Genomic DNA, 12,966 nt, shown 5'->3' on the forward strand with positions numbered 1-12,966 from the left:
GATTTAGGTTACACGCGGACACGCCGCACTGTTGACTTTTCCCTGCCGGCTCTGCTCACTGAACAGTCCCCACACAAACAGTGTCCAGCGGCGCTACGTTCCGCCGCGCCGCGTTCCCAACGCTTTTTTCTGTTGTCGGGATGTCTCGCGGACGCGGTGTTGGTGAATTCTTTAAAAAACAACAGCTAAACGGGTTAAAATGCGTTGTAACGCGCGTTACTTAGATTGTAACGAGTAAAATATTACCGAAAATGTATTAGTAATGCGTTATATTACTGCGTTACAGCAAATAGTAATACATTACTGTAATTGCGTTACTTTTGTAACGCGTTACCCCCAACACTGACTAAAGTTTACCATAAGAAGTTACCTGTTGAACCCCCCGTGGAGAAGACTGATGATTTTCCATTTGCAGATATTCTGGTGTGATTGCTGCAGTGTGATTAGTCTATTCTTTTGAGCGAGAGTATAATGATAGAAAGGGTGGAATGGAATAAGGAAAAATATATTTTATGATATGCGAGTGACCTTATTAAATGATTCTCTGTCACACCACAGTCATGCCCGCATACTCATATCTCCTGCTACATTTAAATCATGCATACATACTCATATCTGCATACATCATTCACATATCTTTATATCTACATGTTATGTACATGTCAGATGAACACCACATTAGTCTATATGCACCCCATACAGTGTAGTGATCTGATATTTTTAGATGATAATCATACAGAAACTAACCATCATCAAGCTTCAGACGGGGTCTTTGAAGAAATCCAGATCAGCGGAATAACGAGAGGACACATGTGGCCGCATCATGCAGTAAAAAAAACACACACACAGACAAAGAAACAGCTTTTTTATCTTTCTTCAAAGTCAAAGCAGCGCAAAACATATAGGGATTCATCAGAAGCTCTGATTACATTTACCATTAAGTTTACTGTTAGCATAGCAACTTAAAACATACTGTATGCCAATAACGCTTTTTCTTGATTTGGTCCCATTTCAGAATGTGACATGGTAGTCACTGAAATCTAATGCTTAAGTGTCTGCTCAGTTGATTTTGGCTAAATATTAAAATATAGTGTTAAATAAAGGGAATTGTTGAACAGAATGAGGACAGTACAACACAGACTTCAATTATGTAGTATGAATCAGCTGAACGAAATACAGATGTCATGGTGTCATTTTAGAATTATTGCAGGTCCAGAGGGAAATTAAATCCAGCATGAATAGTACATATGGTGATAATAACCACAAGAAAAACCCACTACTGTGTGACTCTTTTCTAAAATTCTGACACTGATGTCTTGTTCTGAGTTTGCAGTGAGCAGGAAACTGAAATCCAGCAGGCAAACGAAGAACTTTTTTTATTTAAATGATGTAACAATGATACATAAACTAGTAAAAAATCTCAAAACTGAAAACAAAACTCCTGATTTCTTTTTTCCTCAGAACATAACATGTCTAAATTGGTACCTTTAACTGAGCTCTCCAAGTAAAAGCTGCCCCACACTGATCACAGACAATTTTTTATCCAGTGTGAATACGCTGATGATTCCTTAGATGACCTTGTTGGGTAAAAGCTGCCCCACATTGATCACATCTGTAAGGCTTATCCCCAGTGTGAATACGCTGATGATTCCTTAGATTACCTTGTTGGGTAAAAGCTGCCCCACACTGATCACATCTGTAAGGCTTATCCCCAGTGTGAATACGCTGATGGCTCCTTAGATTATCTTGTTGGGTAAAAGCTGCCCCACACTGATCACATCTGTAAGGCTTATCCCCAGTGTGAATACGCTGATGACGCCTTAGACTACCTTGTTCGGTAAAAGCAGCCCCACACTGATCACATCTGTAAGGCTTATCCCCAGTGTGAATACGCTGATGATTCCTTAGATGACCTTGTTCGGTAAAAGCTGCCCCACACTGATCACATCTGTAAGGCTTTTCCCCAGTATGAATACGCTGATGAATCCTTAGATGACCTTGTTGGGTAAAAGCTGCCCCACACTGATCACATCTGTAAGGTTTTTCTCCAGTGTGAATACGTTGATGGCTCCTTAGGTGACCTGACATGGTAAAAGCTGCCCCACACTGATCACATTTGTACGGCTTTTCTCCAGTGTGAATACGCTGATGACTCCTTAGACTACCTTGTTCGGTAAAAGCTGCCCCACACTGATCACATCTGTAAGGCTTATCCCCAGTGTGAATACGCTGATGACGCCTTAGATGACCTGACATGGTAAAAGCTGCCCCACACTGATCACATCCGTAAGGCTTCTCTCCAGTGTGAATACGCTGATGACTCCTTAGATGACCTGACATGGTAAAAGCTGCCCCACACTGATCACATTTGTATGGCTTTTCTCCAGTGTGGATACGCTGATGACGCCTTAGATGATCTTGTCGGGTAAAAGCTGCCCCACACTGATCACATCTGTAAGGCTTTTCTCCAGTGTGGATACACTGATGACTCAATAAATGACCTTGTCGGGTAAAAGCTGCCCCACACTGATCACATCTGTAAGGCTTATCCCCAGTGTGAATACGCTGATGACGCCTTAGACTACCTGACATGGTAAAAGCTGCCCCACACTGATCACATCTGTAAGCCTTATCCCCAGTGTGAATACGCTGATGACTCCTTAGATGACCTGACATGGTAAAAGCTGCCCCACACTGATCACATTTGTACGGCTTTTCCCCAGTGTGAATACGCTGATGACTCCTTAGATGATCTTGTCGGGTAAAAGCTGCCCCACACTGATCACATCTGTAAGGCTTAACCCCAGTGTGAATACGCTGATGACGCCTTAGGTGACCTTGTTCGGTAAAAGCTGTCCAACACTGATCACAGCTGTACAGCTTCTCTTCAGTATGAATTGTCTTTCGGACCTTCAGACCTGGTGAAGTGGTGAGGAATGTATCCCTGCCATCCCAGCAGTAACTTGTGGTTCTCTCTTTGTCTTTATGTTTCTGTAAGGAAAGAGAAAAACACTTAGATCCTGTTGTTGGCCGATCTGACAAATCCCTTTTCAGTTCAAGTCAAGAGCTGTCTGTCAAGATCGCAGTGAAACAATGAAGAGTTTTCAATTCAATTCAATTCAATTTTATTTATATAGCGTCCAATACAACAGATGTTGTCTCTAGACGCTTTCCAAAGATCCAGAACATGAACATAAACATAAACCCCCGAGCAATTATTACATAAACAATGGCAGGTAAACAATGGGGGGGCGGGGGGGGGGCACATTTATCCTGAGCTTTGCCACAACAAAACTCCATACTTTGATGCACTGGCAAAAAAAAAAAAAAAAACGGAGACCAACAACACTATTCCCACTGAAAGAAGACAGGATTTGGGGGAATACAGGCTCGTTTGGGAGCTACAGATGGCCAGGTCTACTTCAGGCTGAATCATATTTTATTAAAAAAACCTTTCTGAACTATGTTGTTGTTTTTTAGCTCATGTCAGTCATCTAGATTTTTATACTGAGTGGACATGTAGTGCTTCAGTTTGAAAAAGTATTGACACGTGGTCTTTTCATAACCATATTGTTCTATAATTCATAACCAAGATCATTCTATCTTCCATCTTGATCTTCTCTGTTCTACAACAGTGGTCCTCATTGCTGGTCCTCGAGAGCCGCTGTCCTGCATGTTTTTGATGTTTCCCTGGTCCAGTAAACCCTGATACAGATGACTGTGTCACCAACGGCACCAACGGCAGCTGTCGCCGGCTTTCCCATTCATTGTGTATATACTGCCGCTGTGCAAGGGCACAGGGCTAAGCGCCAAGGTCGGCGACGCGCAACAGGGCGCACGCCGCCGGGTTGCCGCGGCGGCAAGGGCGCAAGCTGCCCATGCGAATCGAAACATTTTTAATTTAACTGTGCGCCCTGTGACGGCATCTCGGCAGTGTCCAATATGAGAGGTGGTGGAGGGAGAAAAAAACTTTTGCAAAAAGCATTTTGTAGATCAGCGACGATCAAGGGTGGAAGAAAGAATGATCTTGGCTGTGAGTGTGAGGAGCTGTGGGATGCGAGACTGCAGGCCTATCGGGACATCAATAAAAAGGGACACAAGTGGAGAGAAATCTCCCAGAATTTGGACATACCTGGTGTGTTTAAAAGTGGTAGAAATGTGATATTCTTTTGCTCTTTTAACAATAAAATGTTAATTTAAAATAAAACCTAGCATTTCCATGCCTCATATCAGGATCAATTGAATCATTTATCAATATATGGTTATGAAAAGACCACGTGTCAATACTTTTGCAAACTGAAGCACTACATTTCCACTCGGTATACAAATCTAGATGACTGACATGAGCTAAAAACATAGTTCAGAAAGGTTTTTTAATAAAATATGATTCAGCCTGAAGTAGACCTGGCCATCATGGAGCTGTAGCTCCTGAAAGAGCCTGTATTCCCCCAAATCCTGTCTTCTCATGAGGATTTCATGGACCCATCCCCTCCTTGCTGCTGCTGCTCATCTCCTCCTCAGAAGAAGAACTAAAGCGAGGGCTTTTCTTTGAAGCAGGGACAGATGCATTGTGCAAACCGTAGCTACTGTACGTTGAAACGAGTGGGAAAACGGCGCCAGACCGGAAAAACTTTTTTCGGTCGCCTAGCAACTTGCAACGAATATGCGCGCTGCTCTGCGCCGAGTCTGCGCCCACTCGCCGCCGACTCTGCTCCCACCTGCGCCGTCTCTGCGCCCACCCCGGCGGTGTTGCCACGTTCTATGTGAAAGTAGCTTTTTTCTGCTGAAAAAATGCATATGGAAATTTCGGAAGAGTGTCTTTTAATTAAAAGTAATACGTGTTTACGCACAACAGCGCTACAATGGCTTCATTAATACGCAGCATATCGCTCTTAATTTTAATTTCTAGTTTTTGCTGCAGATAAGATATTTACTCCAGCCTATGTCTGTGTGCTTGGCGACGGACACTTGTACTGTTTGTGCGTGAAGGTGAGGGCATCCGTGGCGTGTCTGTAGAGCGTTGTCAGGATGATCCATCCATGATTTTGCGGGGTTTAACACAAATACACAATTGAGCTTGAGTATTTCGTTGAGTAATAGTATGTTTTGTTGAAAATGATTCCATTCCTTTTTTAATAAATGTTGATTTCTTTAACTTTGTACCTTTGATTGAAACGTACTAAAAACAGAAGTAATCTCCAGGTTTGATAAATCACAGTGCAAATGCTATTTTAATCTATTTACATTTTCTTCCTTCCAGTATTGTGCAAAATAGTGTGTAAATGCCATATCTTGCATATTCCTTGAGACAAACTTATTAACTAATAAGGGCTATTTTGCATATTTGAAAGACAGTGCAAATCTGTGAATAAATCGGGTTGTACATTTACAGTATTTGCGTGTCATTACTGTGCTATGAGGTTTGCACACACCACAGGACTGTCTCAGAAAATTTGAATATTGTGATAAAGTTCTTTATTTTCTGTAATGCAATTAAAAAAACAAAAAATTCATACATTCTGGATTGATTACAAATCAACTGAAATATTGCAAGCCTTTTATTATTTTAATATTGCTGATTGTGGCTTACAGTTTAAGATTAAGATTCCCAGAATATTACATTTTTTTGATTTTGATGATCAGCAATATTAACATAATAAAAGACTTGCAATATTTCAGTTGATTTGTAATGAATCCAGAATGTATGACGTTTTTGTAATTGCATTACAGAAAATCACAATATTCTAATTTTCTGAGACAGTCCTGTACATGCAATGCTTTAGTAGATTCAGCCCAAACACTGCATCCAAATGCTCCTGGCCTGGCCCCTCTGTCACATTTTAGAACCGATTGTGGCCCGTAATCAGAAAGGTTTGCCCACACCTGGCCTGGAGGGTAGACGGTGGCCTATTTTGCCTAAAGTTAAATAAGTACATTTTAAAATTTTGAATAAGGTCTATTCTGAGGCAGAAGTTCTTAAAAAAATATTTTAATTCGGGGGGCACGGTGGCGCAGCTGGTATTGCAGCCATCTCACAGCAAGAAGGTCCTGGGTTCGACAGAGCCTTCTGCCCGCGGCTCTGTCTCTCCGGGCAGCCGGGTGGGGGCGGCAGTAGCTTAGGTGGTAGAGCGGGTCGTCCAATGATCGGAAGATTGGCGGTTCGAATCCCGCTCTGTCCCAGTTTGCTGTCGTAGTGTCCTTGGGCAAGACACCTTACCCACCCCGTGTGAATGTCAATGTCAATTTTATTTATATAGCACATTTAAAAACGACCGAGGTCGACCAAAGTGCTGTACAGTATACAATAAAATGAAATACCAAAAGAAAATACAGTACAAAGTGTAGAAACAATAAAATCACTAACATGCTAGAATGATCAATAAAATAGTAATACAAAATAGAAAATAGAGAATAGACGGCAAAGAACAGACACAAAGTGCACAATCACTTCTCACATTCGGCAACTAATTTATCATACACTAAAAGCCATAAATAAATAAGTTTTCAAAGAAGACTTAAAAACCTCTATGGTCTGAGCAGATCTAACATTCAGTGGCAAACTATTCCACAGCTTAGGGCCGGCCACCGCAAAAGCTCGGTCACCTTTAGTTTTGAGCCTGGATTTAGGGACGTCCAAAAGCCTGAGAATGTGTTTGAATGTGTATGAATGTTTGGTGGTGGTCGGAGGGGCCGTTTGGCGTGATATGGCAGCCTGCTTCCGTCAGTCTGCAGGGCAGCTGTGGCTACAAAACGTAGCTTACCACCCCCAATGAGAATGTGTATGAATGAATAATGATCTCTGTAAAGTCCTGGGTGCCTTGAAGGGCGCTATATAAAACCAGGTCATTCATTTTCCTGCATACAAAATTAGGAGGCGGACGCCCCCAGTTCTCAAAACTCCGACGTCATGAAAATAGTTATTTTCTGCATTTAAAAAGTAATAAATCCTGTTACCGACGAGAAGCGGCAATTTTGTCAGGGCTGAAAGTAGTGCACAAATATGCATGAAAGGTGATAGCGAGGGTCAGAGTGCAGGACAGGACGAGCTGGAGAGGCAAGGGTAACTTTAAGCCTGAATTATGCTTCTGCGTTAAATCGACGCAGAGCCTGCGGCGTAGGGTACGTGGCGACGCGCAACGTACGCCGTAGGCTCTGCGTTGATGTGACGCAGAACCATAAATCAGCCTTTAGTCAAGTTTCTAAGTCATTAGGAGCATATCAACGCGAAGCCAACGTGTACGTGATTTAAACATGACTTTTTATTCATCTTTACAGATCTCAAAAACACAGAGCCAGTCGGTTTGACAAACGGTGGCTGAACCAATTTACCTGCTCAGGCAAACTGAGGAAGGTTTGGTCTGTTATTTATGACAAAAGCACTGTGAGCCCCATGCAGCAGGAACTATCACTATTTATGTCTGTATCAAAATAAATACAAAAATACTTAATGCATGAATTGTTTTGTTTAAGGTGAAGACACCTCTGCACAGCGGACTGAAGGAGAGGCACTTGGATGTTGTGAGGAGACCATGATGGACCAGACCAGACCAGACCAGATCAGACCAGGACCATCCATGGACCAGACCAGGACCAGACCAGACCAGGACCATCCATTGACCAGACCAGACCAGGACCATCCATGGACCAGACCAGACCAGGACCATCCGTGGACCAGACCAGGACTAGGACCATCCATGGACCAGACCAGGACTAGGACCATCCATGGACCAGACCAGGACTAGGACCAGGACTACAAGGAGCATGAGGTTCTACAGATGGAACAATAGGAGGCTGAAATGCTCTCTGTGTGGTTGCGAGATTTGTCAGTAAATGTCTGAAACCCTACATAAAGTCAAAATCATACCAAGACTACTTGTCTTATATCCAGTCAGAATGTTTTATTTCTAATCCAAAAAAAGTCATTACATTTAAAATAAGACAGTCATCTAAAAAGTATCTCGTTCTAGAAAACCATTTTCACTCATTTCAAAGACATTTTTTTCCTGTTCCATTGGCAGTTTTTTTTTTTACTTTTTATTTTTGGTAAGATTGAGTTCTTATATTTGTATTTATATTTTTATGTTAATAAAATAATGCGTTAACATGATAATTGTCATATTTTTTACATGATTTTCATATAATTTCCATGCTTTGTAAATTGATTTCTTGGGAAAAAGGGGCAGATTAAATAAGATTCTTCTTCTTTCTGCTCCCTTTCATTCAGAATTTAGGAACGTTTGTGTTTATATTAATTTGTTTTATTTTATCAATTAATGAAATAAAGAATAAAGAAATATATTTTTAATCATATTCGAACTCCCAAAATACAAAATATCTTGTAAAAAGTGTTTGCTTGAGCCAGTTGAAGGCACAGTTTACCCGCACACGTGTGATCAGGATGGTGCCATTTCTGCTTCAATTAGAGCCAGGAAAAACCCTGTATATATACATAAAATATAGTAACATTGCACATATGCCTTAGGTTTTTACCAGCATGGTATTAACCATTAATATGTGTGCAGACAAGGTAAAAAAAAAAAGATAGGATGTCTAGATTTCATTTTGAAATGTGATTTTGATGTGAACAGGATCCCCATTAAGTTGTCTAATTTTCACAAACAAATACTCGGTAAATGGTATTTGTCCACAACTTCTCTCCTCATAAGTCAACTTTATGGAACAATAGAGTAATTACAATTAGTAGAAAATCAGTATTTAAAATTAATTGGTTTGATAAAGGCATTATATATGTAACTGACTTAATGGATAGTAAAGGGATTCTTTTAAGTTAGACAGATTGACAAAAAAAAAAAAAAAAATTAAATTGTTCTCATAAAGAATTCAACAAAATATGTAGTGTTATTCCTCTACCATTAATTCACCTAATTCAGAACTTTTTGGTGTATAATACAGCTTCAAATGTATTACCAAATCTATTAATTGAAGGATGTACTCTGACTGATAAAAAGTTTGGTAACAAGTTTTCTTGTAATGTTTTTAAATCCAGATTGTTCCATGATTTTTGCAGAAGGATAATTCAACAGGATTCTTGCATGGTAAATATAAACACATTAAACAAAGCGCATTCCCAATTTATTAAATGGCCTATTTTGCCTAAAGTTAAAGAAGTACATTTTAGAATTATGAATAAGGTCTATCCTGAGGCAGAAATTCTTAAAAAAGCTTTAAATTTGAGGTAGATCAATGTTCCTTCTGCAAAAAGGATGAAGAAACACTGGATCATTTGTTTTATGAATGTCCTTTGTCTCATTGTTTCTGGACAGACATATGTAACAGGTTTGGATCCGTTGTGACAAATGACGAGTCATAGGTTGGTTTTATACATTTATTTCTGCAGAAGACACAAAAACACATTAATAAGTCTTCTGGACCCTCTTTTTTTACTCCTTCTGCTACCCTCATCAGAGCAACGCAGCACTGTGTAATTTAATTGATTTTCCTCTACAATGCAAAGAAATACACTCCTACATTTTCTCAAACAAAAGCTACCAAAACAGACAGGAAAATAATATTTTTAACGAATAAATAGCTAAATCATAAAAGCCAATATGGGAACAGTGACACCCAACGATCAAAACAAAACACTGTATATATGGGATAAACACATAGAAAACAAATAATTTCACAAAGGAAACATACCTGCAGAAGACACAAAAAACACATTAATAAGTCTTCTGGGCCCTCTTTTTACTCCTCCTGCTCCCTGAACAAACAAAACAAAAAGGGGAAAGTGAGCACTCAGAGTCTCTGCAGCGCCGTCTGGTCCACACTACCACCTGCTGGTTTAAACCAGTCACCGCCCACCGCCATACAAAAAGGCGCAAAAACAAAAACATCCACAAGAAGCATATTAATCACCAAAACAACACAAAACAGCCACGTAATGTCAGTGGCATTTAAAGTATACAACATGCGCCAAAAATGCCAACATAAATGGATAATTTCTTAAAGAAAATCTGTTAAGAAACGCAGCAGCAGTTCCCAACTTACACTCATCAGAGCAACGCAGCACTGTGAGGAGCTGACATATTTATGATATTTGTATATTCAGAAATTATCCATTTATGTTGGCGTTTTTGGCGCATGTTGTATACTTTAAATGCCACTGACATTACGTGGCTGTTTTTGTGTCTTCTGCAGGTATGTTTCCTTTGTCAAATTAATTGTTTTCATTGTGTTTACACCATATATACAGTGTTTTGTTTTGATCGTTGGGTGTCACTGTTCCAATATTGGCTGTTATGATTTAGCGATTTATTAGTTAAAAATACTATTTTCCTGTCTGTTTTGGTAGCTTTTGTTTGAGAAAATGTAGGAGTGTATTTCTCTGCATTGTAGAGGAAAATCAATTAAATTACACAGTGCTGCGTTGCTCTGATGAGGGGAGCAGAAGGAGTAAAAAGAGGGTCCAGAAGACTTATTAATGTGTTTTTTTTTGTCTTCTGCAGAAATAAATGTAGAAAACCAACCTATGACTCGTCATTTGTCGCAACGGATCCAAACCTGTTCCACTGGTGCCGTGACCCTTTGGATCTTCAGATCAGCTTGATGCTCATCGCCGCGGATGCTGTGCTGCTGTCCTGATCTGAGTTTCAGGATTATTGTATGGTCAGGTTTTGATGGACTGTAGATTTTGGCGTGACTTTGCTTTCTGTGTTAACTGTTTCTGTGGAAAAAAAAACACAACGCAAGTGCTTTTGATGGTTGATAAAAGCAGCTAAAGTAAATATGGATGAGTTTAATACTTTTAAATGCAGTTTTAAACGCAATTTGAAAACAAAAATGATTAAAGTGGGTTTTCCAACTCTGTTACACATACACAATTGGATTTCTCTTAAAATTAATAATGTTCCACCTTTTGAATTAAGCCATATTATTTTCTTCATGGGTGATTTGGAATTTTCTGTTTCTGATATTATTAATATAATTTTGTTACTGGGTAAGTACCATATTCATTGTGCCAAATGGAGAAATTGTAAACCCTCCTTTCGGGGTTTTATTAACGATTTTAAGATTTTTTTCTCATGTTCAAAAGAGTAGAAAACAAAAATGCAAGTAAAATAAGTCTACACATTGCTTGTTATTTGTTATTCTAATTTAATATTTCATCTCCTTTTCTATGCGCCATTATGTGAATTTAAATGCTGAATTTATTTTGTTATTCATATGCACCTTTTAATTCTTAGAGCGCCTTGTTTTTTTGTTTTGTGTATTCCTTACAAGAATCCCCATTTTTTTATTTTCCTTTCTTTTCATATTGCATTTACATTGACATTTGTCCATTATCCTCTTTGAGAGTTTGTATATTTTCAATAAAGTTTTGTTACAAAAAGAAAAGAAAGAAAAAGCTACCGACAATGAAATAAAGCGTTTGGATGATCAGCAGCAACAGAAAGAGCGAGGACGAGCAGGAACGTGGACCTGAACACTGACCTGCAGACCAGCGGAGGAAGAGTCCACTTTGGTCCTGCTGCTGGACTCCTGGTCCTGGTTCTGGTACTGGTCCTGGATCTGATCCCGATCCTGGATCTGGTCCTGGTTCTGATCCTGGTTCTTATCCCGGTCCTGGATCCGATCCCTGTCTTGGATCCGATCCCGGTCCATCTCCTGGTCCTGGATCTGGTCCCGGTCCATCTCCTCCAAACACAAGTGTTGCCTGCAGGGAAAATATTAAAGTACAAACGTCAAACCATAATGAGCAATATTAAAAGGCTTGCAATATTTCAGTTGATTTGTAATGAATCCAGAATGTATGACATTATTTATTTATTTATTTATTTTTTTTAAATTGCATTACAGAAAATAAAGAACTTTATCACAATATTCTAATTTTCTGACAGTCCTGTATTTATGTTTCCTGTTTCTCATTTTGTTGTTTCCATAGTCTTTGCATGTGTGCACTTTTACGGAGCTGCTGCCTAATCTCATTGTACCAGTCTAATGATAATAAAGGCTTTCTATTTCTCTTCTATTTCTATTGTTGTAGAGAAGCATCAGTGCAGCTCTGACTGATGCAGCTCTATACTGGTCTCCTCTTTGTGTCCTCCAGGCCAAAACAACGGATGAACCACCTCAAAAGTCCAACTGTGGAGTCAAACTTGAGTTTAGCACGATCTGCTGACGTGGAATGAACAGCAAACCAAACTCTCTCAGTTTGATCACCCTAGCGTTAGCCTAGCCGTTAGGCGTTAGTGCGAGTTGTGCTCTTGAAAGATCGTTGTATAAACTCTCTACAAACACAATAAACACACTGGTTTGTGATGGCTAACGAAATAAAACAGATTCCTCTGAATTATTACTTTTATCTGTGCACTCTGTGCAGTGTGCACTGACGGCTACCGGCTAACGCTAGGCTGGATCAAGCTGAGAGTTTTAGGCCGTAAGGTGAACCCCGTTATCGTTTCATCCCGCTCCCACCTTTGGAGACGACACAGTCTGTATTATCAAAAAGATTGATTCATGCTCACCTTATCAGTAAAATTCCAGAGCTCAAAACCCCCCAAGAGTCCTGTGATCAGGGCCGCAAAACGGTACTAGTTTCTTCTGAGCGGAGGAAGATTTTGATCCGCGGGTCGAGGCGCGGTCGTCACGTGATCCCGCTGCTCCAATAGGATGCGAGTTGCTAGTAAACACACCGGCAATATCATGACGAATGTGACATGAAAACCACATTGCCCAGCATGCCACAGTAGTCGGGAGCATGCGCAGTAGCTCCACGGCAGGCGGACGCGGGAGGTTCTCATGATGCCGCGTTCCATTTGTCCTCGGAAGTGGGGATTTCCCAGTTCCCAGTCGGAATTTTCAACTGGAACGCCCCTCGAAGTGGGATTTCCCACTGGGAAAGTGGGAGAGTCTTCACCACCCCCGAGTTCAGATTCCAAGATGGCTGCCCCGGTTGTAAACAGTAGAAGAGAGCTCTGTTAAAATTTGTAGCACTTCATTCTA

General features: G+C 40.2%; 1 protein-coding gene across 2 annotated transcripts; it reads right to left on the reverse strand.

Annotated features, from left to right (window-relative positions):
- Positions 1 to 918: 918 nt before the first annotated feature.
- On the reverse strand, positions 919 to 12,611 carry LOC133422626 (zinc finger protein 665-like). 2 transcript variants are annotated; one of them, XM_061712652.1, is made up of 3 exons: positions 12,489 to 12,611; positions 11,455 to 11,677; positions 919 to 2,991 (listed from the first exon to the last, which is right to left on the reverse strand). In XM_061712652.1, the coding sequence occupies exons 2-3, from the start codon at positions 11,653 to 11,655 to the stop codon at positions 1,540 to 1,542; spliced, it is 1,653 nt and encodes a 550-aa protein (XP_061568636.1). In that variant the 5' UTR covers positions 11,656 to 11,677; positions 12,489 to 12,611; the 3' UTR covers positions 919 to 1,539. The 2 variants fall into 2 exon arrangements, 1 of the variants encoding a protein (XP_061568636.1); XR_009770751.1 differs by lacking the exons at positions 919 to 2,991; positions 12,489 to 12,611 and adding an exon at positions 7,766 to 10,687 and having other exon boundaries at positions 11,455 to 11,592.
- Positions 12,612 to 12,966: the final 355 nt, after the last annotated feature.

This window comes from Cololabis saira, chromosome 21, assembly GCF_033807715.1.
Source record: "Cololabis saira isolate AMF1-May2022 chromosome 21, fColSai1.1, whole genome shotgun sequence".
NCBI lineage: Eukaryota > Metazoa > Chordata > Actinopteri > Beloniformes > Belonidae > Cololabis > Cololabis saira.

Excerpts from the sequence above, each read along its gene's own strand:
- LOC133422626 (XM_061712652.1), bottom strand. The coding sequence starts at position 11,655 with ATGGACCGGGACCAGATCCAGGACCAGGAGATGGACCGGGATCGGATC. Across the intron at positions 2,992-11,454 it reads CTTCCTCCGCTGGTCTGCAG|AAACATAAAGACAAAGAGAG; the intron begins GTCAGTGTTCAG and ends CTTTCCTTACAG.